The sequence below is a fragment of the Punctularia strigosozonata genome (assembly GCF_000264995.1).
Source record: "Punctularia strigosozonata HHB-11173 SS5 unplaced genomic scaffold PUNSTscaffold_9, whole genome shotgun sequence".
In the NCBI taxonomy this organism is placed as follows: Eukaryota; Fungi; Basidiomycota; class Agaricomycetes; order Corticiales; family Punctulariaceae; genus Punctularia; species Punctularia strigosozonata.
In genome coordinates this window covers 629730-657394 of record NW_006767441.1, presented here as the reverse complement: position 1 = coordinate 657394, position 27665 = coordinate 629730, and the positions used below count along the sequence as shown (strand labels likewise).

The 27665-nt window shown below is 55.5% G+C and overlaps 11 protein-coding genes across 11 annotated transcripts; 5 read left to right on the top strand and 6 right to left on the bottom strand.

Moving 5' to 3' along the window:
• Nucleotides 1–91: 91 nt before the first annotated feature.
• PUNSTDRAFT_104687 (mRNA capping enzyme) lies at nt 92–2328 on the top strand (the record flags this gene model as incomplete). The annotated part of the gene is made up of 10 exons (XM_007385389.1): nt 92–198; nt 255–317; nt 373–460; nt 521–652; nt 703–786; nt 846–925; nt 977–1117; nt 1170–1364; nt 1415–1586; nt 1653–2328. The coding sequence occupies 10 exons, from the start codon at nt 92–94 to the stop codon at nt 1899–1901; spliced, it is 1311 nt and encodes a 436-aa protein (XP_007385451.1). The 3' UTR covers nt 1902–2328.
• A 266-nt stretch (nt 2329–2594) lies between these two features.
• Nucleotides 2595–3873, bottom strand: PUNSTDRAFT_126977 (uncharacterized protein; the record flags this gene model as incomplete). The annotated part of the gene is made up of 3 exons (XM_007385388.1): nt 2595–3035; nt 3100–3403; nt 3490–3873. The coding sequence occupies 3 exons, from the start codon at nt 3871–3873 to the stop codon at nt 2788–2790; spliced, it is 936 nt and encodes a 311-aa protein (XP_007385450.1). The 3' UTR covers nt 2595–2787.
• Nucleotides 3874–5462: 1589 nt separating this feature from the next.
• PUNSTDRAFT_126976 (Metallo-dependent hydrolase) lies at nt 5463–7344 on the bottom strand. The gene is made up of 7 exons (XM_007385387.1): nt 7095–7344; nt 7010–7044; nt 6908–6956; nt 6780–6857; nt 6638–6733; nt 6079–6585; nt 5463–6023 (listed from the first exon to the last, which is right to left on the bottom strand). The coding sequence occupies exons 1-7, from the start codon at nt 7326–7328 to the stop codon at nt 5523–5525; spliced, it is 1500 nt and encodes a 499-aa protein (XP_007385449.1). The 5' UTR covers nt 7329–7344; the 3' UTR covers nt 5463–5522.
• A 465-nt stretch (nt 7345–7809) lies between these two features.
• On the top strand, nt 7810–8205 carry PUNSTDRAFT_135838 (uncharacterized protein; the record flags this gene model as incomplete). Its single annotated transcript, XM_007385386.1, has 2 exons — nt 7810–7912; nt 7973–8205. The coding sequence occupies 2 exons, from the start codon at nt 7810–7812 to the stop codon at nt 8203–8205; spliced, it is 336 nt and encodes a 111-aa protein (XP_007385448.1).
• A 41-nt stretch (nt 8206–8246) lies between these two features.
• Nucleotides 8247–11391, bottom strand: PUNSTDRAFT_104680 (uncharacterized protein). Its single transcript, XM_007385385.1, has 13 exons — nt 10619–11391; nt 10427–10557; nt 10282–10377; nt 9990–10225; nt 9786–9936; nt 9635–9733; nt 9527–9580; nt 9284–9472; nt 9085–9227; nt 8922–9026; nt 8785–8868; nt 8583–8721; nt 8247–8531 (listed from the first exon to the last, which is right to left on the bottom strand). Exons 1-13 carry the CDS (start codon nt 11329–11331, stop codon nt 8374–8376), a joined length of 2298 nt encoding a protein of 765 aa, XP_007385447.1. The 5' UTR covers nt 11332–11391; the 3' UTR covers nt 8247–8373.
• Nucleotides 11392–12697: 1306 nt separating this feature from the next.
• On the top strand, nt 12698–19529 carry PUNSTDRAFT_144691 (kinesin-domain-containing protein; the record flags this gene model as incomplete). Its single annotated transcript, XM_007385384.1, has 9 exons — nt 12698–12746; nt 12803–13427; nt 13479–13878; nt 13937–14770; nt 14823–15664; nt 15718–16185; nt 16238–16349; nt 16398–18681; nt 18740–19529. 9 exons carry the CDS (start codon nt 12698–12700, stop codon nt 18994–18996), a joined length of 5871 nt encoding a protein of 1956 aa, XP_007385446.1. The 3' UTR covers nt 18997–19529.
• Nucleotides 19530–19652: 123 nt separating this feature from the next.
• PUNSTDRAFT_89251 (NAD(P)-binding protein) lies at nt 19653–21418 on the bottom strand. The gene is made up of 7 exons (XM_007385383.1): nt 21214–21418; nt 21058–21122; nt 20879–20961; nt 20587–20724; nt 20365–20528; nt 20090–20302; nt 19653–20025 (listed from the first exon to the last, which is right to left on the bottom strand). The coding sequence occupies exons 1-7, from the start codon at nt 21388–21390 to the stop codon at nt 19915–19917; spliced, it is 951 nt and encodes a 316-aa protein (XP_007385445.1). The 5' UTR covers nt 21391–21418; the 3' UTR covers nt 19653–19914.
• Nucleotides 21419–22228: 810 nt separating this feature from the next.
• On the bottom strand, nt 22229–23453 carry PUNSTDRAFT_144689 (uncharacterized protein). Its single transcript, XM_007385382.1, has 5 exons — nt 23175–23453; nt 23071–23116; nt 22780–23006; nt 22579–22705; nt 22229–22515 (listed from the first exon to the last, which is right to left on the bottom strand). The coding sequence occupies exons 1-5, from the start codon at nt 23445–23447 to the stop codon at nt 22463–22465; spliced, it is 726 nt and encodes a 241-aa protein (XP_007385444.1). The 5' UTR covers nt 23448–23453; the 3' UTR covers nt 22229–22462.
• An 888-nt stretch (nt 23454–24341) lies between these two features.
• PUNSTDRAFT_135833 (uncharacterized protein) lies at nt 24342–25070 on the top strand (the record flags this gene model as incomplete). The annotated part of the gene is made up of 5 exons (XM_007385381.1): nt 24342–24472; nt 24528–24624; nt 24678–24771; nt 24851–24942; nt 25014–25070. The coding sequence occupies 5 exons, from the start codon at nt 24342–24344 to the stop codon at nt 25068–25070; spliced, it is 471 nt and encodes a 156-aa protein (XP_007385443.1).
• Nucleotides 25071–25688: 618 nt separating this feature from the next.
• Nucleotides 25689–26259, bottom strand: PUNSTDRAFT_114632 (Sybindin-like protein; the record flags this gene model as incomplete). Its single annotated transcript, XM_007385380.1, has 4 exons — nt 25689–25861; nt 25923–26084; nt 26139–26184; nt 26239–26259. The coding sequence occupies 4 exons, from the start codon at nt 26257–26259 to the stop codon at nt 25689–25691; spliced, it is 402 nt and encodes a 133-aa protein (XP_007385442.1).
• A 161-nt stretch (nt 26260–26420) lies between these two features.
• Nucleotides 26421–27596, top strand: PUNSTDRAFT_121344 (GTP binding protein). Its single transcript, XM_007385379.1, has 6 exons — nt 26421–26622; nt 26698–26818; nt 26876–26948; nt 27003–27114; nt 27171–27334; nt 27397–27596. The coding sequence occupies exons 1-6, from the start codon at nt 26510–26512 to the stop codon at nt 27456–27458; spliced, it is 645 nt and encodes a 214-aa protein (XP_007385441.1). The 5' UTR covers nt 26421–26509; the 3' UTR covers nt 27459–27596.
• The last annotated feature ends 69 nt before the right edge of the window (nt 27597–27665 follow it).

The following is a 27665-nucleotide window of genomic DNA, read 5'->3' as shown; positions in this document are numbered from 1 at the left end:
CTCTACCTCTGGGCCTGTGTGGGGCGCTAGCACTCTTCCTTGATTTATTCGCCACCGTTCCACTACCGACGCATTACCGCTACCGCGGTGCATGCCCCGAATACCTGACTTGCCCGGCGATGTCGTTCCACGGAACTCAGACCAAGAACGATGGCTCAAGTCGCATGTAGCTCAGATGTGTCAGTTGGAACATGACCGGTCAGTGAGCGCGTCTTCGTCCTGCGTGACTTCAACCGAGTATCACCCCTGAGCAGCTTTCCGGGGAGTCAGCCTATAAGTTTCTCCGTTAGTGATCTGGAAAGGCTGGAAGAGCAGGAGTACGTGTTATCACCCTCAAGACGATTATCGCATTTCATGGTTCTGTGCGCGCAGCTACTGGGTATGCGAGAAGTCCGACGGTGTACGCGTCCTCTTCTTGATATGTACAAACCTGCAAACCAACGACCAGGCGGTGTTTCTTGTATGTACCATCCACTCCTACTACGATAACTCATATTCATGTTTCTCTTTACAAAATCAGATTGACCGCCACAATACCTACCGCCAATTGTCTGGCCTATACTTCCCTCATCATGAATTCCCTGACAGGCCGCTACGAAACACTCTTGTGGATGGAGAGCTAGTCGTTGACGTTGATTCCAAAACTCAGAAAGTAAGCCAGCGAGATATTCGAGTTGCGCCCGAATGTCTCATGGAACGTAGGAAACGATACGAATGTTAGCGTTCGATTGTCTTGTAGTGGACGATCAGAACGTCATGTCACGTACTCTGGACAAGCGTTATGGCGTGAGTGGCCAATTCGGCCGTATTTTCGATGGAGAAAGTACTGAATGCCCCCATAATAGAGGCTGAGAGATTGGTTCTACAAGCCATACGCGAAGATGATCAAGGACCACCCACACATGCTGCAAAATCAGCCTTTTGAGTGAGCATATCCACGCTCGACAAATGTATCAAAGGGCTTATCTCAACATAGGATCATGGTCAAAGAAATCAACTTTTCTTATCATGTCGATAAAGTCTTCAACGTCGACATACCTCATTTGCAGCATGGAAATGATGGTCTGATATACACCTGTGTGAATACGCCCTATACTCCCGGGACGGACAAGAACATGTGCGAACTTCGGCTGCTCGAAGGAAAAATCGATCGCTGACATTCATCATAGACTGAAATGGAAGCCACCTGAGGAGAATTCGATCGACTTCAAGCTTGTTCTCAGATTTCCTCCTACACCTTCGCGGGAAGCAGACTTCGAGCAAAAACCGATATTCGTGTTGCATGTCTGGACTGGTGGCGAAGGACCCGCGGCCAAATACGAACCGTTCGATGTTCTCTATGTAGAGGATGCGGAGTGGGAAAAGTGAGTCCCTGACAAGTAACTCTTTCCGGCACCAGTTAATCGCTTCGCAGAATGAAGTCAACGGGAGAACAGATTGATGACCGGATTGTCGAGGTTCACTGGGACCTCGAGGGCGAGCGCTGGCGGATGATGCGATTTAGAAACGACAAGCCTCATGGCAACCACCGCAGTGTCGTGGATAAAATCATCCAAAGTATCGCTGATGGCGTGCAAAAAGACGAGGTATATTAGGATCCCCAATCAATCAACTTCGCTTGTTCTGACTTGCCGTCATTGCATCGCATTTAGCTTCTAGCTCGGTCTGCGAAAATACGAAACAACTGGAAAGCCCGCCAGGGTCAGCAAGCGCAACAGCCGCCAACGGCGACTCGTCATACGCTGCCGTCGCAGCCACAGGCGCGTCCAGACGCGACTAAACAGATCGTCGCCGACAAACGCTCAAGCCTGCCTGCGCTCGATATGCGATACGGACCCATCGCGCCGTCGTCTGTGAGCAAGGTTGCAGGACCGACGGTGATTGCTGGGATGAACCGATAGCTCGGTGGCAGATAACGAAGATACGTGAGATGCGGATACACGTCCGCGTGTCCTCCTTTTCCGTGCCTCCCCAGAGGGCGTCCGGGGCGACAGGTCGTGTCGAAAAGACGGGGTGCAATCAACTTTTTCGGCGATGCCACGATGGACGATCCCGAAGCGACGCCCAGCAAGGCCACCCCCGCCTCAGGCTGCGGTGGACATCACGACGTCATGCCAGGGTTCGTGTATTGTCTGCATCACATGGGGATCGCCGATATATATCATTCGGCACCGACTTGTGAAATTCCGGCGGGTGAGATCGTTGAGGTGGGAGGATGCACGTACGGCTGCAGGTCTGGGGTCTAGCTAGGCACGAGGTTCCTAGCTATAGCTACACGTACCTATTAGCTGCTCGAGAACGCGCACCAATCTTGCATAAGCCCGCTTTCATCCGTGAAAATCTAGAAATATTCTAATGCGTTACAAATCGTAGAACACAGTGCGCGCAGCGGTCATGGAGGTCGGGAGGGCGCCCGAGTAGATAACCCCTACGTAGTGATTCAGTCGTTAGGCGTACTACTACGGCACTATGACAACATTGTTTCAAAGAGGGGGGGGGGTAAGCATCGGAGAGGACAACAACGAGAAGCCAAGAATGTGGGCGGGACGACGTGGTTGGAACAATGTACAGTGTCCGTAGCAGTTTTTGGGAGGCGAGACAGCAGGTAGACAGACGTGAGATGCATAAGGTGTACAGATGTGGAGAAGATGGGCTCGTTTTATGCACAGGCGCGGGCTCGTGAAGATAAAGGCGGCGCGGGCGAATTGGGTTGGGAGCGAGACACGGGCGGATGCGTGCATGACGGGGTCATCGCGTGTCGTGAAATTGTTGGTTGAACTGAGAAATCTAGTCTTGCTGGGTGACGTCGGGATGCCGTGGGGGCGTGGATGTAGTCGGGGGAATGGGCAGATGGGTACCGGAGGTATGCAATGGCACGGCATGTGGTCGCGGTGGCGCGTTCAAGAAAGATGATTGTACTGGGGCAGATGGTGGTTGATGCAATGGAACGAGGTGAACGGCAGGTCCTGGGGCGGCCTGGATATCCCCGGTATGTGATCGAGACGCGTGATATCGACGCCTAACGCGTCTTACGTCTGTGTGACCACAGTCGATTGTTTTAGAACATGTCGTGATGGGGAGCGAAATCGTCGAAACGACTGGACGCGTTGCGTTCAGGCTGGAGACCGAACTCGGGCATCGCGCATTGTTGGCTCGGCAGGTCTACGTAGGACTCTGAAACCGAGCGCATCAAGGCCTGGGGGCGTCTGTAGCGTGCTGAGGGGCTAAGACTGGCCATGCGGGGTGATCCCAAGCCCAAAACAGCCCAGGGTGTCCCGCCCGTCGTTTCCGGTACCAACGACGCGCGTGCCATCTCGGGCGACGCATTGAGTGAAGACGCAGTCAACGTAGGGCTCTGAGGACTGATGGATAATGTTGAGAACTGAGGTATAGGTGACGGTGGCTATGGCGAAGCGACGATGTTCAGCGACGACTATATGGTATACGCGAAGTGGGCAGGGCTACCTCGTTTCCCTGGTCTGCGCTGACCTCCGTGGTCCACAAGTCGAGGGTAGGACGCAGGTCAAGGCCAAAGCCAGCTTGCCATGTCGACTCTGCGCTGCCTTCGCCGGCGCCCGCGACGGTCGCAGGGACCGCGTCGTGCTCGTCCGCATCCGGTGGAGCCGTGCGAAGGACCTCTTCCAACGGGCGCTCGGGCTCGCTGGCGTTCTCGTCCCCCTCCGCGTCGGGCTGGGCGTCGCGGCCGTTGTGCTGCGCGCCCGGTGCCCTCCACCAGTCGATGTCGGCCAGAACCCGCCTGCCGAGCGTGTCCGAGCCCGACGCGCGCCTTGGCTGGTACGCGCCCGCACGCGTGCGGGAGTAGGGCGACGAGCGAATGGACGGCGAGCTGTAGGTACGACGGAGGGACGGCATGACCAGAGGACGGCGAAGGGACCCGACTTGAGACCTCGGGAGGAGGAGACGAAAATGCGAGGAGTCTTATACTTCTGGCAGATCCGGTATTCGGTCGCATCACTCTTCCCTTCACAACTTCACATCCTCTTTCACGCCTTGGCCAGTCGATCACTTGAATCAATTACCCACCGTCTATATCCTTGCGATGGATTGCGCTGGGCGTCCACCTGCGTCCATATGTTTCACTGATGTCGTCCTTTCTGCTTTCTGTCAACTCGACGTGTCGCGGGATCGGACTTCTGGACCAGACACCGGGTCCCTTCCGCGCACTAAATACTTGGAACGCTAGAGGCTGTTTCCACCATCATCGGCGCTTGTTCGCTGCGCATGCTCTGGAATCGCCCCAGCAACCCACCGCTTTTTCCGCGGTGGCCTTGGAGTAAGTACGGCAGGCGACGTCAATCAAGATCACCGACCGCAAGGAAGCGGCGCCGGCGTTCTGTACCTGGCCAGCGTCATTCTGTCTCACGAGACTGCATCAAGAGCGACCACACAACGCCTACGAACCCGACTAGTACGATCATCATTCCAGACATTCGAGAACCGGGCTATCGGGAATTCATACGCGGTCTCCCTCGCTGAAGAGAGCCGAGTAGCGCTCGCGCAACGATCCGTGCCAGTTCCTCATGCACTACCGATAGCAACGCGTCGACACCCGCCACGTCCGCCCCCCCCCGACATCGCAGACGCGCCATAACGCGTCTTTTGTGGTTTGGAGAATGTTCTAGCGCGAAAGACGCGTCGAAACGCGTAGTTCGAGCGCGATGACTCGCCCGCTGGCCGGTTAAACCCGCTGAGTCCCAGAGCGTGTTATAGGACGCCGCTCGAATCAGTACAACGTCTCCATGGCTTCATCAGCATGAGACGCAGTCTCCAGCCTTGGAACACCATCGGCGCCTGTGAAGGATGCAAAGCATTGATTGATCTAGATGCATGCACAGCTAGGGACGAAAGGTAACCACCATTCAGCCTGGGCATGGTGTGCGCGATAGCAGCGCGGAACGCAGGGAAACGCGCGCGTGGACGAGTCCCTTCGCTGGCAGAATTGTACCGAACATTCCCACTGATTGACCAACCTTCCTGCGTGCACTTCGTACTTAATGATACTCTATCATAGCTGTCGTCGCCTCAAGTCGCGTGCTAATGCCACCGGCGCATCGTCTGAAGCCACCAACGGCCGACGATCGTGAGCGTTTTCTCCATACACGCAAGTTGTTCCCAGCCGCTCTCGTATAGTGGGTATGCAACTACCCTATGAGAATCATCCATCAGCTTGCGAAGCTACCGTGCGCATTCAGAGTATATTTTGGCAATGCGGAGGACAGCACCGCCGTGCTACCGGGCGTATCGTAGCATTCGTTCGTTCTTACTGCGTAAGCCGTTTAATCTTCGGAGGCGGCACTCCGTCAACATGTTTCTCATCGCAATCGGTGAATAGGAGGTTGGTGTGCCGAGATATCAGTAAACCCAAGCATTAAGTTTCCCCCAACCCTTTACCTACCTACCTACCTTGCTTGCATAATCACAAGGACTCTGCCCCACACATCCCGAAACAGATTATTATTCGGTCGCTCCATGATGAAAATGTGGACTGCACAAAAATTCGGCTACGGCTGGAAGAGGCTACCGCCGATCATCCTCCCTTGCACGTAAATTCGCCGGATATTCCTGTCGTCCCCGCAGAAGAAGAACCGTTCAAGCATCCCATCCAACTCCTTGGACAGCAGCGCATGCGCCGTTTCGCCTCCGCCAACTTCGGCGCCGACACCCAAGCCAAGCTCCCAGTCGACGTCTACGCCCCACACGGCCGGGTTGCCCGTCTCACTGCGCATGCTCACAAAGAGCGCGTCGAAGCTCTTGCCCGATTCGAAGGACCCGATGCGGTGCGAGAGATTGCATACATCTGCGCCGCCTTTCGTAGCGAGATACAGCAGCGTCGGGACAGATAACTGGCGGTTGGCAAATCGCGGAGTGTGACCATGGCCTGCGCCTTCCGCCATGTCCGAAGGAGTCTGCAGCGCTACCATCTTGGAGCAAATGCTGGCGTGTTGCACAGCCGTGAGGATGGACGGCGAGAATCCGCCAGATACGTCTGTTCCCAAGCCAACCTGTTGCATATGGGTGTGAGCGGCAAGGATCAGTCAAACCGGACTGAGAACGCACTTTGATTCCATTGTCCAGAAGATGCCCAACCTTGGCCATTCCACTTCGAATGTTAAAGTTGCTTGTGGGACAATGGCTGACGCCCGCATTGCGCTTCTTGATGAGCTCTACCTCCGCAGGCTCGAGGTGAACGGCATGTGCCAATACGGTCGTCTCCTTCAGCAGACCGTGTTTGTCGTACACCTCTGCGTATGTCTCGCAATCTGGGAAAAGCTCTTTCGTGAAGGCAATCTCGTTCGCATTCTCCGAGATATGGGTTTGGATGCGAAGCGAAGGATCCCTAGATGCCAGCGCGCCCAGCTGAGTCATCAGATCCGATGTGCAAGATATCGCAAAGCGCGGTGTGATGATAGGGTGCACCAGAGGCTCGGCAGAGGAGTCTGGAGAATTCCATGGCGTGGGCGGGAGGGAACGGACATATTGTATCAGCGCTTCCGTTGCCTGCACAGATACTTCGACCGAAGGCTCGATGTAATAATCCGGGGAGTTATTGTTCATATTGCATTTCTGGATGTGGATCAACGTGAAAATTCCCCTCGAACCGGAGAAATGTACGTACTCCAACGAAGGCGCGTTGGCCGAGTTCATGAACGACGTCCGCCAATACTTTCGTTGCCTCAAGGTGCAAACTGCCGTAGTAGCAACACGTGGTGGTCTGAACGGCTTATCAGTGACAGCAGATTTGGGACCGGTAAACGTACCCCAGAGTCAATCTTGCGCCGCACGACTGATTGATACGTTCTTCGCGCGAAAGTGACATCCGAGAACTTGGACTCTACCTACGTCCTCCGGTGTGAGCCGGCAAGCGGGGGAAGTACGGACAACGTACCGGAAATGTAACCTCATTTAGCCAGTCCAGTAGTTCATATTGTTGTCCGCTGAGTGGGAACTACATCAGAGGCCGTTCTATTGCGGCAGTATGCTCACCCACCTGCCCATGTTAGGAACTTGGGGCGCATGGGTATGCTAGATTGCATATGCTGAGCGCTCAATGAACCATCGGGGAAGCGACGCACTGTATCGACAAATCCGGGCATGATAAATTCCCCTCGCTTGAGTACGACTACATCAGCTTCTGTATATCCCCTTTCCGCCATGACCTGCTGGACCATGGAGTCCTGAACATCGTAGACCACCCAGTCGATGTCTCCTTGGGCCGAGACTGCGATCAAGCTTTGCGGCGAGGAGCGGTACTCCGTGAGACTCGTTGGATTGATCACTGCGCCATAGTAAACCGTCGCTCTTGACATGCTCTGCAGATGGGCGTATAGCTAGGAGGGATGGTTGTTGATGAACGAGGTGAGCGCGCAAGATAAAGCCGAAAGGGTCGGCGGTGCGATCGAGCCGCATGCACTCCGATAGCCATGAATTCACAGATCAGTCGTGCGTGTATAAGCATCTCCGCGTGTATGGGTGCAGGAGACCACATGGGATCTCGTCTTGAGCCGTTCGAGCATCGGACAGTGATCAGCAGTGGGAATACCAGAAAAACCCTGCGGTCATCGTCCTTGCGTAACATGTACCTATAGCTACACGTTCAGAAGGCAGGTTTATTACCACTATCTCCTGTACTGGGCGCACTTCGTCTTGCGTGGTTTACATATTTGTGAGGCATCTAAAAGGTTTGCTCCGTGCTCATATAACGTCTTCGATGAATTGCGAACGTCGCACGCGCCCGACGCCGTGCCACTCTGCAAGCGCACCGGCACAGCCACGCCGCCCCTCTCCAAAATGTTACCCCCGTCATGTTTGACCCGCAGGGCGTCTGTACTCGCTCGGTGGCCCGTTCAGTCGCGTTCATACGCGGTCAAGCCCGCGAAGAAATCTGCTGAAGGTATGTCCCGCACGCTTCGGCCTTTGATCCACCTTTGACCAGTACCGTATGTTCGTACAGCGGAAGTGAAATCGTCATGTCCTCCCGGCACGGTGCTTACCGGCCTTAACTACCTCAAAGACCAGGAGCCCGTAGTAGCACTCGCTGATGAGGAGTATCCGCCATGGTTATGGACCTTACTTAAGCCCAAGGAAATACCAGACGACGGCCCCGGTGGCATTGGCGAGAAGATGAGGTTGAAGAAGGAGAGGCAGACGAAGATCAAGGACACCAACTTCATGAAGACTCAGTAACGGCTGTTTCTAGGTAGGCTAGGCGCGTGTTGGGTCATACCCGCTCATAATTCGTCTACGATAGGTCTCTCCGCTTGTTTAACCTATTGCACACATAGTCTCCCGCTCTATAATGCATCTAGCTCTGACATATCGGCAAGGCGCACGCAAGATATCATTGAAGTGCGCTCAATCGTTTTCATCGTCTTCTTCAGCACCCTCTACCTCCACCTCCATCCTGATACCTTCGACGCCACCATACGGGATCCTGGTGTTGGTCCACTTGCCCATTAACCAGTCAATCCTGCACAGACCGGAGCCCGTGGCACTAGCCAACAGCGGCGCCCCTTTGCGTCCACTCAGCGTTTCGCCAATGCATGTGATGACCATAGGCTTACCGCAAAAGCCGTTGCACGAATTCCATGCTACTCGCTGGACTGCGACCTCTGCTGGCCAAGCGCCGGTTCCGACAGGAGTGATAACTACTGAATCGTCGGCTTTCTTGGCCCGTATTGCCGCGGGACGATCTTGCGGTTCCTATCCCCAACGATGCGCCGAGGTTATCACGATGGACGTACCCAAAGACGTACATATTCGTACCTGTGGGAGGAAATGCTCAAGCATTCTGAACTCGCCCGACGTCCTGCTGTAATCCAGCTGATATATCTTATGCACCAAGAACGGCTGTTCTTTAGGTGAACCAGACAGTTAACGTCGGCAAATCTTGGCAAACGTACGACGAGACCACTTCTCCTGGTCGATCGGAGCATGTTCGTGGTCGAGCAGCTTCCGTCCGCGGCCCCGACTGCAAGCTGGGGATGCAACTCCGATAAGCTGACGTCCTGGAGGTGACACGAGTAAATTGAGTCTGTTGGGCTTCCGGCAAGGTGGTGGACGTACCCATACAGGCCCATTGGGTTCCATCAAGCCATGCCCGCGTCCGAGAGTCAAGGGTGACGCCGAGTAGACCTTGACGATGTTCTCGTGATCGATCGTTACCGGTCCACCAGAGTAGGGCGAGAAAGCCATACAGTTGATCACATCTATTTTACCAGATTCAGTTCACGAGAACGTGGGCTTGTAGAATTACGCGAAAAACCTCGTGTTCTGTTCATAACGTTTCCGTACGGATCGCGAATGTCCGTCAGGCATTCGACGCCATCGTAGCCGCCGCTCGCGACGATCGTAGGGTCCTCATTCAACCGCGACGCACTCGGCGGTGCTCGCAGCCAGCAAATTGCGCGGATAGCCGATTGATGAACGGAAAGGTAGGTCGACGGTAGAAGCTCTACGTCCTTTGGCGTCAGATCACAAAGCTGGGTCAGCCACAAAGGAGATGCACCTTCCGAAGAACCGGAGCGAAGTGCCTCGGCAATATCGTACACCGCGATGAATCCTATAAATCATGTCATTGGTACGTTACGGGTCAATACGGAGAACGGTGCATCACCATTGGTACATCCTACAGCGATCCGTTGACTATTGGCCCAATCCAATGCCCAACAGGACGTCTCCTCATGTTCAATCCTGAGGATCGGAACCAGCCGTACTGGAATGATATAATCAAGGACATTCCACTCGATGGCTCTCTAGAGGCATACCATATACAGGTCCAGGTGAGTTGTAACCTGAAGACTGGATGTCTTCCGGGTGGGGGATAACGAAGAACGCAAGCGAGCCGTCCGCGAATGTTCCGGCTAGGACGCCCAACTTCCGTGGGCTGGACGTATCCTCCCTGTCATCTTCGTCCAGCTGTATGAGTGATCAGGAATAAGCCGTTTCCACCTCGATTGGAAACCTCTCACGGGATCGTGTGCCGGTAGTGGACACCACTTGAGTACGAAGGCCGGGCCAATGTCAATGCAGACAATCATCTCGCAGCGCATTTCGCCATCATCTGCCTGCTCTGACGAAGAACTGGGGCCAAAGGACCAGATTTGTATACATGCAGGCGTCGGCGACGAACTTTTCTTGCCAATGGTCGGCGAAAGTTCCTTGTGCGGAAATGGACCAACGGCGAGGTAGTGTTTGTGATTTATGGCTGTAAATTTCAGTTCTGAGTCGGGATCGAGGAGTCAACACCGTGAACGATCGTACCAGCCCGATGATCGGAATGTACAGGGCACCAGTCGAGTCCCCAGACTGGCGCCCCTGGATTGAAAATATGAGACATCGACTCGGGAAATACATTCGCTGGGCATGATATAAGCAGCAACCCGGATTGGAAGATGCAGATACCTACATACTTTGAACATGTCGAAAATCCCTATCTCGACGCGCGTCTGACTCTGGATTGGGCCAAATGAGCAGCTTACTGGCGAGGGCGGCTGGTTGGCGTCTTCGCCACTATGTGGGGTGTATGCTCTCGCTTCACTAGGGACAAGAAGCCGCATGAGGGTCATAAGAATGCATTGTCGCCTTGGTATGTACACACTCGGGATTGAGTATCCGTAGTCCCTCCTTCACCTTCAGGTCCTGGTACACCATCGGCCGACGTTTCGCATCATCAGCGCTGCTTTGATGTGCCTCCTTGTACCATGATCGGTCCTCCAGTAGTTCCCATAGCGGTCCAGGGCCAACGTTGTACCCCCATGCTTTCGAGACACGTTCAGCGACGGTGGTCCCAGCGGCGGTGCCGCTGCTCGTTAGTACGGTTTTTGGTGACGAGAAGGGCGTAGGAATCTCCGTGAGTCGCTCTACTGGATGTGGACGATGGTGTAAGGTGGCCGGACGATGGCGTAGATGTACTGTGGGATTGGGGAGCGCATACATGTTACGAGATGTCGACGGTCGCGACAGGCCGGGTGCATGCTTAGCTTGAGGACGCTCTCGGATAATATATGGGCCAGAGCTAGAGGTGGATTTGCCAGACTTGGATTTCTTTTTGGAGGAGGGTGTAGCACTGTCGTCCGAGCCCTCTGAAGGGATGTCATCGGAGGCAGAGAGCAGCCCGTCGTCTGGGTCCGGATCAGTCTCTCCCTCCGCGTCTTCTGCGTCGCCGCCCTCGGGAGAAAAGTCGCTTCCACTATCGCCCTCTTCGTCGATGACCATCTTGGGCGCCGACGATCCCTCGCCCTGTTCGTCCTCGTACTGAAACAGCGCTGCATAGCTCGGTCTCGAACGTCGCGGTCGAAGACTTCTGCTCATGTCTTCGTTCGCTGCGTACGTCGTGCTCGCCGGTCGATGCGGTCCAGAAGTCTGATCAGCAGCACAGGGATGCGGCGATTCTCAATGATGAAGCTCAAGCGCAAGACTCATGAAGAGCGCGCTGAGCTCTCTAAAAGCTTCACGGTCACGTGCAACAACGCTCCGGCCGAGACAGGCCCGGGCCGTAAAGAGCCGCAGTTCGTCGAGTTTGGTCTCGGATGCTGTAAGTACCTTGTTCCAGGAATTGACGTGCCAAAATGAACCATACAGCACGGCAAAGTGACATAGACAGCACGATTGTGGTCAAATTGCGGCTGGAGTCTCTTTGTGGCGCTCATGGTCCTTTGTGACGCACTATACGAAACAACGCAATTATGCATGAAGTGTAAATCAGAATGCCTATGGGACGAGCATATGCCGAGTATATTGCACACAGTCTTGGGTTGGGACACAAAACTCCCTACAAATAGGGCGAGTCAGCAAACAGCAGTTCGAGCGACATCGCAGTGTGAAAGTTAGCAGTTGCAGGACCTGCCCCAGTCTCAACTGCTGACTACCGAGGTTTGCTTGAACACTGGCGATGAAATTGAGGAAACCGTCAAAATATTTCGTGAACTCCAAGCTGGCAAGGCAAGCGCTTCCATGATAGCTAATATGGGCGCCCTAGCACCGCAAATGATTCCCCAAGAGGAGAACATGATATGTCAATCCGCGCTGAGATCCCGCCCCATTGAGCTGCGCCGAGCCGCTCTTCAAACCGGGCTTCATTATACAGAACAGCCTTCCATGAATAGGTACGCTCGACGTTGATTAACCCATATGTGTTCCGCTGTACTGCGCCCGCGATACAGATATCATTCGCCGAGCCGTCGCAGAAGCCAAGTGTCATTGAGTGTCGAGAGGTGCTGAGATTTCGTGCAGTGCCATATCGCGATAGGATAACGAACACGGCCCTGATGTGACCTCCCCGGTATCGGCGACCCTCCCATCAAGGGATAAAGATGTCAGGACAAAATTCGCAGAGAAAGCACTTACGGCCAAACGGAGCCGTTTCCGGCCAAGGTCGAGTGAGGAGGCAAAGTAGAGTATGCAGCTGAGGCTCCGGGGTGTCTCGCAAGAGCTTCCGCCTGCTTCCTCCTGCAGCTCAGTAGTGTCTTGGTGGGAGTGGCGTATCGTCAGCTGTTATAGGTCTCTGCAAGTATCGGGGTTCGTTTTCTGGTTCTTTCGCCAGTTTCTGATCCTGGGACGCAGCCAACCAGGCGAGACGTGACCTCCTTCCGGATCCGGCACCGAGCGCAACTGTAACCCTTTCGTTGCTCCCGTCCCCGTCTCAGCGCGGTCTCCAGCCCAACTCAGGCGTCTCGCTATGGCGCCGCCGTCATCCTCGAGCGGGGGCACCACCTCCGTCCAAGTCGGTGAGTCCGGCTCGCTGTGCACGACGACGTCGCCGGTTCATCACGTTCTGCCCCAGCGGTCCGGATACGACCCACGACGACCCAGGACACCACCTCCATTCCCGCCAGGTTTCAGAGGCCCGTTGTCAGCGCGCCCTCTCCCAACACCGTTACTGTCGAAGCTGGCCCTGGCGGTTCCACGTCCGGCTCTACGCCCACGGCTGCGCTCACCGCGTCCAAGAAGCAAGCCTTCACGTTCGATCAAGTCCACCCACCTTCTACCACTCAATATGCTATGTTCACGTCGACCACCGAACCGCTTATCTCGCGCTTTGTGGAAGGATTCAACTGTACTGTTCTTGCGTATGGGCAGACCAGCAGCGGCAAGACTTTCACCATGACCGGCGTCGACCTCGATGCCGACCCGTCCGACCCAACTAACGGCATGGGCATAATTCCCCGAGCAGTGTCTACAATCTTTCAACGCTGCCGGGAGCTGAAAGAGGAGCGTGGCAGTTCCTGGAACTTTTCGCTGAAGGGTTCATTCATCGAGATATACAACGAGGACCTCATCGACTTGCTGAGTATGGACGATGTTTCCGGAGGGAGGAGAGAGGTACAAATCAGGGAGGACAAGGACGGCCATATAATCTGGAGTGGTCTGCGGGAGGTGTCGGTGAAGAACTCCAACGAAGTTATGAAGTACGATCCGCCGCCGTTTTCTTGAATTTATCTCATCTAACAATGCCACAGCCTGATTCGACAGGGTGCTTCCATTCGACGCACCAACGAGACGGATATGAACGCGCAATCATCCCGTTCGCATGCAATCTTTTCCCTCACATTGACGCAGAGGAAATTTACTGGTTCGGGCTCGCCTCCTCGATCGGCATCTCCTCAGCCGCCTGTTGCTGGCGGTCGTTCGCCTTCGCGTCTCGCCCGCCCAGGGTCTGTCTTCGGTAGCCCCGGAGGATCCAGACTTTCGCAGCCACCGAGACCCATGACACCCGGGTTCAGCAGCTCCATCAAGAGTCCGTCGAGTCTGCGGCCCGCTAGTTCGCTTGGTTTCCGCTCGAACGAGGATGAAGAGCGAGGGGAATGGATCACTATCGTCTCTAAGTTTCACTTCGTGGATTTAGCCGGGTCCGAACGCGTGAGTTGATTATGTGCGCGCCGAGACGAGAAGAGGTCAATAACATCATGCATCACAGCTAAAACGGACTGCTGCTCAAGGTGACCGCGTCAAGGAAGGCATTTCCATCAACAGCGGCCTTCTCGCCCTTGGAAACGTGATCTCAGCACTCGGGGATCCTGCGCGAGCCAAGTCTCATACAGCTTCGCATATTCCCTATCGGGATTCTAAACTTACGCGTCTTCTGCAAGACTCATTAGGAGGCAACGCTCACACGCTCATGATCGCTTGTGTAAGCCCTGCCGAGTACAACGCCGGTGAGACCATCAACACGCTCAAGTATGCTAATCGCGCGCGGAACATCAAGAATCGCGCCGTGGTCACGCAGAAAGAGGAGGGCTGGGACGACATTGAGTGGCTGCAGAACATGGTGACGAGGCTAAGGGGCGAAGTCAAGGCTATGAAGGACGGCGGTGCTACGCCAGCGCAGGGCGCTCCGGATGGTGATCGCGAACACGGTGATAGCACGAGCACCAAAAAGGTGCTCGCTCAGATGGTGGACCTTCAGAGCAACTACGAGGATCTCCGCGAGAAGTTCGTCGAGCGCACGGAGGAGCTCACGCGCCTCCGACGCGAATTGGCGGAGAAGCAGCGCGCATCTTCAGCGCCCTCGGGCACAGCCAAATACGAAGAGATCGTTGGTCCTGTCATTGAGGAATACGAGAAGACCATCAGCGCTATGGAAGCAGAGCTCAGCCTGAACCGGGCCGCTCTGAGGCATACAAACGAGCTGGTGGAGGAGAAGGAGGAGGAGCTCGCGGCTATCAGCGAGCGCCACGCATCAACGGAGATGTATGTCGAAGAGCTGAAAGCGCGAGTCGCCAAGCTCAATGAACGCGAAGCGTCCACCGAGGTAAGCTGCTGTCGACCGCGTGAAGGCCAAATGGCTGCTCATTATGTGACAGGCATACATTCATGACTTGGAAGAAAAGATCAAGAACTATGATGAATCATCCGTTACCTCTTCTGGATCCATCACAGATCTCCGGCGCGAGATCTCTCGGTACAAAGACACCGAGTCCCACTCTTCTCAGTACATCGCTGACCTCGAGGCTCGCTTGGCCCGCTCCGACGAATCTGTTCTTTCGTTGCAACGAACCGTAGAGCATCTCGAACAAGAGTGCGATCGGAGGCGAAACGAGGCGGAAATGCTGCAAGCCCGCTTGGACGCCTTGCAGAAGGATGGCGAGAGCTGGAGGTCTGATCTGGAGCAGCGGGAGGCAAGAGTGCGGGAGCTTGAGCTCAAGATGGAGGAATGGGAGGCGAAGAAGAACGAGGCCGCCGAGGAACGCCAGCGACTGGGCGAAGTGGTCGACGAAGTCAAGCAAGCTCGTAAATCACTCGTTCGACGCAGTCTCCAGCAGGAGGTTGCGTCCACATCCCACATCCCAGTTGCTAATGGAGACGCTGTGGAGGCCGACGACGCAACCAAAGCAAACTCTGCGATTAATTCCGCCCTGGAGCGCCAACTAGCCGAACTGCAGGAAACTCACGCAGCGACGCTCTCCGACCTATCGTCTGTGTCTGCTAAGTATCGCGATGCTCTGCGGGAAATTTCCGACTTAGCAGCTCAGATCCAGGAGGCCAAGTTAAGCAGCCTGCCTGAGGATGACAGCCCAGAGAAGCCGCTTGAGCAACCGATCGTGTCTCGCCGCAGAATGCCATCGAGACAGGCTAGTGATTCACCCACCGCCGCCCGGCGGCTTTTTTTCCGGCACGCGGCCTCGGCGGAATCTCTCCACTCGAGGTTTGTTTGCATCAGCATTGCTGTCTTGTTGCCCGGCTGACTATGGCTACTAGGTCGCTATCGCAATCTGTTTCACTCTCGCAGGAGCTCTCCTCAGTAGCGTCGCGCAAAACTTCCTTCTCCAGCAACGGCTCAAGTAGTCCCCATTCACCGCGCTCACGTCCCAACCTCTCGTTATCACTTCCTTCGCCCAGCCACGAGCGGTCGATAGCCAGCTTGGAAAAAGAGATTATGCGGTTGCAGGAAGTGCTGAGAGATCGCGAAAACGAGATCACCGTCCTGGAGAAATCTCTGAAGGCGACGGATGCTCCGAGGGACCTTGCTACTGAAGCTGGCCTGGGCACCGGTGTTGCGACGCCCCCAATCGCAAATGGTCATGCCGATGCGACCCTCTCCCCGGAGACGGAACATAAATTCGACACACTTCGCGAGTCGTTGGCCAACGGTCACGGCGGCGAAGCAGACAGCAGTTCTGCGTCGGAGGCGGATGAGAATCTGGAACGTTTGAATGAATTGATGCGGTATGTCGTTCATTCCTTTCTTCCTTGAATCCAGCGACTGAGTTCCTCATAGTTCGATGGCGCAGAAGGAATCACAGCATCGCGAGACTGTCGATGATCTCACGACACAGTTAACGCAGATCCGGCGACAGCATGAGGAGCTTACCACGCTCAACCGGGATCAGGTACATTCGTTTACACTACAAGCTGTCCCACCGCTGATCTCGTCGTAGACGCTAAATATGGCAAGAGAAATCGAAGGTCTTCAGCAAGAACGGGAACGTGATCTTGCAGCGTTGAAGGAATTGTCGGAACGTGAGGCCACTCTCATTCAATCTATCAAGGACGCGGAAGCGAAGCACGCCTCGGAGGTCGAACAGCTCGGTCGCGAGCACGAAGAGGCTCTTCGATTGAAGGAAGCAGAGGTCGATGGACTCATCACTCGACTAAAGGCGGAACACGACGACGTTGCGTCTGGGCTTCGTGCTCGTCTTGAGGAGGCATCTGCTGCTCTGGAGAAGGCGCATGCCGAACATAATGACGCCTTCGGAAAGATGCAAGCGGAACACGAGGAAGAGCTTCGCCATCGCGCTGAGGAAGTCGCCGCTCTGCTTGACAGGACTCAACGGGAACACCAAGAAGCCCTAGCCAAGAAAGAGAAGGAACACGAAGAAGCGCTTAAAGCGAAGGAAGAACAGACGGCGCAAGCACTGGCTCGTACGGAAGAGGAATACTATCTTGCACTGACTAAGCTCCGCGATGATCATGCGCGTGCGTTGGAGAAGCAGGCGTCGGAGGCAGCTCAAACGCTTCAACGCCTTCAAGAGGAGCATGACGCCCAGATTCGAATGGCCGACATCGCCCGCCAGGTCACCCTCTCTGAATCCGAATCCTCTCAGACGAACGCTTTGCAGGACTTGCAGGAAGAGCACGCTTTGGCCATCAGCAAGAAAGAGGCGGACTTCAACGAGGACATCGCGCGCCTGAAGGCCGAGCATTCCACGCAATTAGCTTCTAAGGAAGACGAGCGCATTTCCGCACTCCACAAACTCGAAGACGACCACACCTCTGCGATCAAGCGCTTGCAGCAGGAGATGATCAAAGAGATCGAGGATCTTAAGGCCGCTTTGGAGAGCACTAAGCAAGAGTCGACGGATTCGCAAGCGCGTGTGCGTGAGGAGACAGAGTCCGCGCTCCAGTCTCTCCGAGAGAGCCAGGCATCCGTCCTGCAAGAGGTCGTTCGAGGCCATGAAGAGGAGGTTGCGACCCTGATAAACGCCCGAGACGCTGGCGTGGCCGAAGCGAAAGCCCAAGCGGACGAGGAGCTTTCTCGGCTGCAGAAGACGCATGCCGAAGAGCTCGCGAAGGCAAGGGCGGAGCGCCAGCAGGCCGTTGCCGCACTCAACGCTGAGCTTGTTGCCATTGAGGAGCGTCACCGAGAGGACCTCGAAAGCTTCCGCGCGCAGAGTGAGGAGCATCTTGCGAACGAGCGGGAGCAACTGGAGAAGGTTATCTTTGACCTGAAGGAGATACATGCCCAGGAACTGGACACACTCAAGAAAGACCACGATTTGCTGGGTGAGGAACTTGCTTCTCACAAAGCCGCCGCGGAGGAGTTCGCGCTTGCGCGCGAAGCAACCCGTGCGGCACATGAACGGTCCCTTAGCGAGCAACTCGTTATGTCCAGCAGTTTACAGGAGGAGCTCGCTACCGTACAGTCCGACAAGACTGCTCTTGAGATGGAGGTTGGCGGATTACAAACGGAACTAACTACCGTTCGCGAGGAGAAGGCTGAACTTGCGAACGAGGTCGCCAAGCTTCGGGCCGAGCTTGCAGAGACCCAGAACCAACAAATGTCTCTGAAGAAAGAAGTCTCGAATCGGGATTCTCTCGCCAAGGAACTCGAACAGCACCGCTCCCTGCTTGCAGAGGTCCAGGAGAGCCTCCAGCGCATGCGGGACGAGAAAGACGCCATACAGTTAGAGAAGAACCGACAGGACTCGCTGGTTCGCGAGCTGGAGGCTCGTATCGTTCGCAGCTCGTCGCCCCACGAAGCCGTGCGCCAGAGAGCGACGACCGGTGTCCCACCTGCGAAGCTCCCACCTCTGTCTCCGCCGCCGAGCATTCCTCCTCCACCCGCACCGAGAAGCATCGTGGCCTCCATCTCGACTGGGGGTGATGTCTCACCGGTGACTTCGAGCATCATCACCGCCTCTTCGACTCGGGATTCCTCCTTCGACACGCCCGCCACATCCGTTTCGGGCTCCGTCCACGGCCATCCGATAGCGGGTCTTCCTACCGCGCCCGACGCTAAGCTGATGGCCAAGGTCGAGGAGCAGCAAAAGCTACTCGACGAGCAACAGAAGCGGGTCGATGAACAGCAGAAGCACATTGAAGAGCAGGAAGCGATGATCAAGACGCTGAATAAGCAGCTGACTCATTGCGAGGGCGATCTGCAGACTCACATGGACCTCGTCAACACCCTAGAGGCTTCGCTTGGCGACGCCGAAAAGAACCGTATGCAAATGGTTTCGATCTTCCCATAGATGTTCGCTAATATGTGTTGTGCTCACAGTCCGGAAAGCTCGGATGCAAGCGACGGAGCTCGCCCGGGAGCGGGACATACTGAACGGCCAGGTCGACAGTCTCAGACGAGAACTGGCCGACGCCAAGCGCGAGGTTACGAATGTCCGGCAGTCGATCGTCGAGGAGAAGCAATCGCTCGAGAGCCGCCTGGACGAGGAGCGCCGTCAGAAGGAGCGCGCACGGGCTCAGCTCGACAGTCGCATGGCGGAGCTCACCAAACGCAAATCCAAGTTTGTGTGCATGTGATCTTACCGCTCCTCCTCCCTCTTTCGTTCTACATGCCTCTCCGTCTCTATTGTGGAATTCCGATCCTCTCATGTCCCTTTATGCCCTTGCTGTTCATCAGCAACATGCCTCCTCCTCCTCCTATCCATAATCCTCCGACCAATAGCTTCTTCGGGGGCCCTCGTGGTGTGCTCGGCGGACCCAGGGGGTCCGTGACCCTCGCTAGAGCGGAACCGCGCGACGAATCTTGGTTTTCATTCCTCCTTTCCTTTTCAGTTATCGACGTGTGTGATATATACTTTGCGGCCTGACCCCGCCATCGACGCTCTCTACATTCCAACGTTTTCTCCAGTCCTAGTCCATAGTTGTTATTTACTACTTTACCCCTCCGTAAGCATTCCGATACCCTCCTCATTCGGATTCCGATCCCCTTGATCTGTCCTGTTACTAGGCACATTCGTTGCACTCCTTACCTACTGCCGTACTACTTACATACTTGTTTCTTTGTGGAGCACCATATGCTATCATTATTCACCGCTGAAGATGTAACAGCTACCATCCCGACTCGTCCTGCATGCCGGCCATGGAACACTTATCTTACATCGGGCCAGAAGTGGCCGATCCGTTCGCTATCTTCAAGTACCTCAAGCGTATGCAAGATGATTATGTATCATTATTTCATTTGGGCGGTAGATTTATGGTTGTTTCTATGTGCGGGGAAGCATTGCGTCGAGAGAAATAATCCTGTACCATAACGGCCGAAGGTGAAAGTGTCCTTTTGTCATCCAATCGCCAGCCCCCCTTTGCTTCGTCGAAGATAACGCTTCTCTGGGGTATAAATCGTCGCTGACATGCAAAGGAACAGAGCCGTCCAACTTTGCCGACCCGAACACACCTCCGTTGATCACGTAGACGGGGGGGTCTCATATTCCCAATAGTTTAGATGATGCAGTAACCACCGTCGACACGGATCTCGGTACCGGTCATGAACCGGGACGCGTCCGAGGCAAGGAACACAACGGCACCGGCAAGGTCCTCCGGTTCACCCATCTAATGTGCCAGTTTCATCAGTATACATGCGCGTGCGACGGACTGGGAAGGGGGATACACTGACCCGTCCCATAGGGGTAAGGCTCTCCCACGTGCGCTTGAGCTCCGGGTCGTGCGTAAGGATGGTCCGGGTAAGCTTGGTGAGCATGTAACCCGGGCTGAGCGTGTTCACGCGAACGGCCTTTTTGGCCCACTCGACGGCGAGCGAGGAGGCCATGTGCCTCACGGCGGCTTTGGCAGCGTTGTACGGCGTCTGGGGCTGGGGGATGTTAACAATCTGTGAGGCGGATAACGTAGTGAGTTCCTGAAGATATGGCGCAGATGAAAAGGAAGACTGACGGATGCACTCATGCTGGCGACGAGGACCACGCTGCCTCCGCCACGGGGAATCATGATGCGCGCGGCTTCACGGGCGGTGAAGAAGGCGCCGTGGACGTTGATGTCGAACAACCGCTTTATGCGGTCGAAGGGATAGTCGAACGCGGCGTAGTTCTCCACGATACCTGCGAGGACGAGAGATGAGCGTTGAGCATCAACGTGTGCTGAAAAAAAAATGCATACCAGCAGACGCGACGACGCTGTCAACGCGCCCGAACTTGTCGAGGGTCGCCTGGAAGGCCTTCTGCACGGACAGCTCGGACGAGACGTCGCACTCCAGGCCAATGACGTTGAAGTCGCTTGGCTTCAAGTCGCTGTTAACTTCACTCCTTATCAGCAAGCTGGCCTAACATCGCTGCCAAAAAAAGAGAACAAATATCACAAAGAATACGGGGAAACGTCGGGGAATACCCCGCACGTCGGGAACGAGAATAAAAAGACTGAACAGCGGAATATATGGAAAACTAAAACTGACCGCATGCAGCGTTCACAAGCTCTTCAGCGGCGGCATCCGCCTCCGACTGTTTCAAGTCGACTACGACGAGCGACGTGCATCCTCTGTGATTTTTTTTGCGCAGGGTTAGCGCTGGATGACGTCATAATGCGGGGGAGGGGGGAAGGCACAGCACGGGAGGGGGACTGATAGATACGCACGAGTTGACGAAGGCGCGGCAGAACTCGTTGCCTAGACCGCGGGCAGCGCCGGTGACGAGGCAAACCTGATCAAGTGTGGTCAGACGTGGCATTCAGCAAACAGGGGGCGTTGTATGAGGACGCAAGGATCAAGATGGCCAGGGCATGTTGTCTCACCTTGCCCTCTAGGGAGAATTCGGGAAGCGTCTTGGGTTGCTTTGCGGTCGCGTACGTCCGCGCATGCCTCAATATCCGAGGGGCCGTTGAGCGCGTCCATGAAGGCCTTGCGAACGTCGCAGCGACCGTAGATGTGGGTGTGGCCAGGGCACGGGCGCGGGCGACGATGGAGGCCATGGTGGAGGTGGACGGAGGTGGACGGAGGAGGAGAGAGGTCAAGAAGTAAGGAGGAGGGATATGAAACGTGGGGCTTCGCTTGGGCTGCGGTCTGGGCAGTGTTGGGGGGCGGGGGTGGGGCGGGGGTCCGGCGAGATGCGGTCCGAGGAGCCTGACAGGAAAATGCAAACGGATCGCGGCGACTAACGCACGGGCCTGGCTGAGAACCACACGGGACGCTGGGCTTGTTTGGATCTGCTTGCGTTCGCGGCGAGGGGGGCGCTTTCTGCGTTCTCCCCCGACCGAGGGCGTTAAAAGCGTCGACGAGCCTGATAAGTCCTGAGCCGCAGGGGAGCTCGGGCCACGACGTCATCCGCTGACGCAACGGCGCTCGCTGACGCCAACGGCTAGCGGCGTAGCGCACCGTACGGTATGTACCACCGTCGTAGCGCCGATCCCACCGGCAGCGCCGACCGCGCCTCCTCCCCAGGGCCCTCGATGAACAGCAACGGATGTGCGCATGCGCCCGAGGAGTTCCCATACTCGTTCTTCGACAGAAGCTGAACTCGTCCCGCGCGGGATTCGCACGCGGCGGACGCGCCTCCGTTTACGCGTCAACTCCTCTGTCTCTGCTCCACGTTGCAACATCGATGCGTCCTCGTTTTCCTGTAGTGCGACTATATGCACCAGAGGCTCTGCGTCGTTTTTTCAACCGGGTCCAACGCTCCGTGAACCGTGAAGAGATAATTTCAGATCTCCATAGACCTCAGGGCCCAGCGTCTAGAACGACCGTCTTCCGGGCCTTGCACGCTGGTTCAATCATGGCAAATCCCGGGATAAACACGATATCGTTCCATCGCGCTGGGAAGCCTCAGATCGATTGGCATGGATGAGTACCAACACCGCCGGATGCCATGCGCCTCGGTCAGGGTCGCACCCCGTATGTTGTAAACTACAGCACAGACGATCAAGGAACCACCCCCTTGTCTTCTCACAAGTCCCAGTCTCGACCAGCCCCTCTTTGATCAATTGGCCGCAAGACCTAAGGGTGTTCCGCATGCCCCGAACTGACAGACCCTTGGCTTGCGTACTCTCAGTCAGGGCAGAACTGCACCTCGATGTCATGGGTTGCGGTGACTGTGGGCACTGCGAACGGCGACCGTCAGCAGAGCGCGCGACGCCTCCCTGCTTCACATAGCAATGACTTACGACCGGGTCCTTCTCCGTACTCAGCGGTGTACAGCCCGCTGCCGTTAAACGTGAAGTTGATCACGCTGTTGTTGTAAGACTCGTCGCCGACCGCGGGCCCGTTCGCCACGATCTTGATGGTGGTGACCTGCGCACGATGCCGTCGGGGCGCATTGGTCAGTATAACAACCGGAGCCCGGGAGAAGAATAAGTTTCGCGTACGGAATCGGAGACGCCCGTGCCCCAGTTGTCGACAGCGTCCGACGTGACCGAGGTCCCGTTCGCGTACGTGACGATACCGGTGATGTTGATGCTGTCGTCGCACTCGACGTTGGTAACGCTGAACGATTGCCCCGTGACGGGGATGGTCTTGGTCTTCCCGGCGTTCTCGGACGTCACGCTCGCGTTGTAGGTTGTGTGGATGTTGGCGTAAACGTCGACGTCGACCTCTAGCAAGAGCGCCGCTGCATCAGCAAAACGAGGAGGGCTGCGAACAGGGGAGTCGGGGCTGACCAGGAGCATCGCTGAACCACACAAGCGGGGCAGCCGAGGTGTTCACCTGTCGCCGTCTCGCGTCAGAAACCTTACGCAGCTATGTCCCGGACGGAACGACATACCGAAAGGAGGACGTCAGAGTGATTGTAGCCCTTCAGCCGATACGCGAGCGAGGGTCCGTCGCCCTCGAGCTCGATGCCCAGCTGGTTTGAGGCGATGTCGTACCACTTCCCATTGGACTGCACTTGGAAGGTCTCGCCGGACGTTGTCGACGTCGGCGTGTCGGCCTGGATGTACCAACCGAGGTAGGAGTCCCGTCGCGCGAGGCGGCGACGGGGGGCGGCGGACGCGGTGGTGCAGGCGCCGAGCAGCGCAAACCAGAGGGAGGGTCGCATCGTGTGCAGGCGCAGGTCCTGCTACATGGGGATCGACGAAGGACATCTATGTATACATCCTGCACGTTGCATGTGGGGGCTCGTCGGCGTGGTGTTTGATCGGTTTGCATTGCAGGAATCGCCTTACGCGAGGTGCGCAGATGGTGTCGGGCGGGATCATGAGGCTTGGTTACCGCTTTTGGCTGAGGCAGCTAGGGCGTAGCTTCAGGAAGGTGCGTTTCGGCTGCGTGTATTCGCTTGCTGATCGAGCACCATAATAGACCATGCATCACATAGAGGATATTTGCCAACTCCTTGCCCCCTTCGAACGGCTGACAGTGGCGATGATCAGATGGCCCTCCGTCGTCACACCAGTCCCCGCGGACATCATGCAGGACAGATCAGCAACCTCCGGATTGTTGAGCATATGCCGGACATGACGCAATCCCATTCCAACAACACGGAGTTTGCATCGCGAAGGAAATAACGCAGAGGAAAGGCTCGGAAGCTGCCGATTACCCGGAGTTCACAACACGTGCTTTTCACGTGGCGGTGCAGGCGAAGAAGCTCCCGGGTCTGCAGCTGAAGTGCTTGGCATTCACCGCGCTCCACTTCACCTGCGTTTGATTCCTTTTCTGTTTTACGTCGTAATGGGACGCGGCAGCGGGACTTCAACCGCGCGCAGCACACGTCAGCGCGCCCTTAAGCAGGAGGACACCAACATGAAGCATCCAGCGGATGAAATGGAAGAAGATAGTGATGCAAACGAAGAGTAGGTCGTTACTAGGCATACTTCTTGTGCCCTCGATTGTTATTATGTGCACAGAATGCAAGAAATGCTCGAGATGCTGCAGCAAATCCGTAGTGCGCATATATTGACCGCATTAGCCGCATATATGCGCTCCCTCAACCCCCATGTTCTTGCACGCAGGGAAGAAAGCGTCGAAGAATTCGCATTCGACTGCGTTCCATAACAAGAAGAATGCACTCTTTGCGGAGGCGAGAGAGACCGCGGCCGCTTTGGTGGAAGACGGGAAGGCCACCATGTAAGGTCGTCGCTTGACTGTGCGGAGATGCTCTCCTCCAACCAAGTTGATGCAGAGAGCAGAGGCGCACTCTGTTCGCCGAGCTCAAGGCACAGGAATCTCTCCCGACCGCTCAGTTTCAAGCTCTCAAGCAGCAACACGATGCTCAGGACGTACGTCCACCCCTGCGCATTTACGCACCCGAAGTTGACTTGGTTTCTTGCAGAACATCTTTGGCGAGGTCCTCGACCTGTATCCTGCCTTCAACGATCAGCTGTCCAAGAAACGTGCCGAAGAGATTGACCAGACACTCGCTATGCGTACGATGACTTTGCCATCTTCGTTGGCCTCGTTAACACCCTATGACGGCCCATGCCGCTCCCACTTGCCTCGGTATAGTTGAATCGCATCAGGTGGAACGCAAGAAGTCCCATCGGCGCGCGATGAAGGACGCCATGATATGCATGAACGAAGGCGTCGAAAACCAGAAGGTGTCATAACGGATCACTAATAACCCCTCGAAAAATCCTACGAACGACACTGATATGCATTGGTTTACTAGCTGGCCACGGACGCATCTGCTTACATCAAGAGCTTCAAAGCCCTCCTCTTGTCCTGATTATCGGCTCTCCTAGGATCCGCACCTGCATGTTCTCAACCAAGGAATCTGGTCCTCTGCTTTAAACTGGTCCTCCGGTCTCTGGCTCAACTGGTCTATCGGATGCTGACAACCTGGCCGGACAAGCTTGACTTGATGGTTCTGCGTGCCGTCTGTTATTAGATCAGATTGTACGATACTTGCCTGCACGAGTGTGACAAAGCAACCATGACTTTCTGTCGTGCGCCCGAGCGCGAATTTATGCAATCATTCAATGAAAATGCAGATGAGCGCAATGTGTCGTTGCGACAGCTGAGGATCCAGTAGCTTCGTAGATACAAGCATACCTTGGCATAAGTATCGCAAGATCAAGAAACCTATGCCCAGGTGTGCTGGCCCGACCTGCAGTCCGCCTGGGCGACTCGCGGTCCAGTGCAGACCTATCCCACCGATCGATTATCGCATCTATACCTCCGAATGAGTATCGCAGGAACGATGGTATGGGTTGCCTTGACATATGCCGAGATAGCCAGCGGTCCAGAGTCCAAATTCTGGATTATAACGAATTTAGCGATCACGTCAGGAGAATTCCCCAAAGCACTTCACTCGCCGATACCATGGGTCTAGCTCGTCGACCGCTCAGCTTCCAAGAAGCGCGGTAATGCGAGAATCGAAGCCCTCCGTCCTGATGGGCATCTCCGGCGTATGGAATGGGTTCTTCATGACCGCGTCTGCGTACGCTTCGTACACCTTCTGCAACACTGTCTCGGCGGTGGTTTCCGCAAGCGAGGTCAGAAGGACGAATTTGGTGCCTGGCATTCTGGGATTCAGCGTTCCCGACAGTAATGCAAGGTGGCAGAGGACAACGCGTACCAGTAGCAGTCAAATGGATGGTCATCTTGAATGTTTCGCCTTCGATTACCTGAGCGCCTGAGCTAGACCCGATGGGCGAGAGCCTGGCGGTGATAGCGTGGATGCCATGTAGCGTTCCGGCCAGCACCAAATATTCGTTGGACGTCAACTGAGCAAGACCGTCTGATATACCCCATTAACATCCTGCTCTACATGACCAATACCATAATGACGTACCGCCGAAGTTGCGTTGGTAGACGAGACCGCCTGCTTTGTTGATGACCTATGACGGTTCTGCACTCTTGTACTTGGTAGTGTAACTGCGACTCGGACACACCCAAAGACCGTATATCGCCATAGCGGAGGAAATCCCGGACGTAGAGCAGGCAGCGGACGATATGGGATGAAGCAAAGCCGCCCCCGGACCCGCGTAGGCCGCCGCTGCTTGCCGCCTCGCGATCTCCGTATTTGGACTTCGGCACCTCCCCATCGTGACTTCCCACACGTTGCCAACATATTCCCTCCAGTTGCTTGCTCGCCCGACCGCTTGACATTCTTTTACCTATAAGGTCTGCTACGAGCACCTATACCCGCCGACTATCAACATCATGTCGGAGAGCCAAACCCCCACAACAGCAGATTTCTCGTCCGCGCCCCCCAAGCGCACGAAGATCGTCCTACTCGGGGACCAGAGTGTCGGCAAGACCAGTTTGATTACTAGGTGAGTAATGGCCCCTTCTGTCACCGATTCTCCAAAGCACTATTCTATCTACTGCGAAGTTGACTGACGCATTAGATTCATGTATGACACCTTCGACAACACGTATCAAGCCACGATAGGCATCGACTTCCTCAGCAAAACAATGTATCTTGAGGATAGGACAGTACGATTACAGTTGTGGGATACGGCTGGGCAGGTTAGTTTCCTGTGTTCATGGTGCAAGCGAACTTGAATATATTGAGTTTGAGGACAGGAACGGTTCAGGTCATTGATACCCTCATACATACGAGACTCTTCTGTCGCTATTGTCGTATTTGATATCACAAGTGCGTATGATTTACTGGGAGATATATATGGCTTTAACGTATGGGTCGTGACAGACCGTGCTTCGTTCCTCTCGACCTCGAAATGGATAGACGACGTTCGGTCTGAGCGGGGGAACGATGTGATCATCGTGCTGGTGGGGAACAAGGCGGATCTCTCGGACAAACGGTACGTGCTTTACGAGCGGTGCGCAACCAGTGCGTTACTCAGACAACCAATTTCAGGCAGGTAACATTGGAAGAGGCGACCACGAAGTCTCAGGAGATGAACGTGATGTTCATGGAGACGTCGGCGAAGGCAGGACACAACGTCAAGAGCCTGTTCAAGAAGATCGCCATGTCGCTGCCAGGAATGGAGAGCCAGGCCGACAAGGACGCAGCAAACACCAGTACGTCTCCCGCTCCGGCGCGACCGTTATTTTATCGGTCCATGCTAACATCCGTGCAATAGAAATCGACGTTACGACGACGAAGGCTGCCGACGTCCCGGAGGCATCGCAATGCCAATGCTAGCCTACATCCGACCTATCAGACGAGGCCGTAGTATTTGTTCTTTTTTTTTCTAGGATTCTGTTCCGTTGACCGCCCGGCGCTGTATATAATGTATTGCTCTGCTTCTGTCTAGATTGGCGCCTGAGCTGTAAAGATAGCCTCTGGCGCCGAGTATTCGCGGATCTGCCCAGACCGCCGAGAGAGATTATCGTGGTTGTCACTATATTA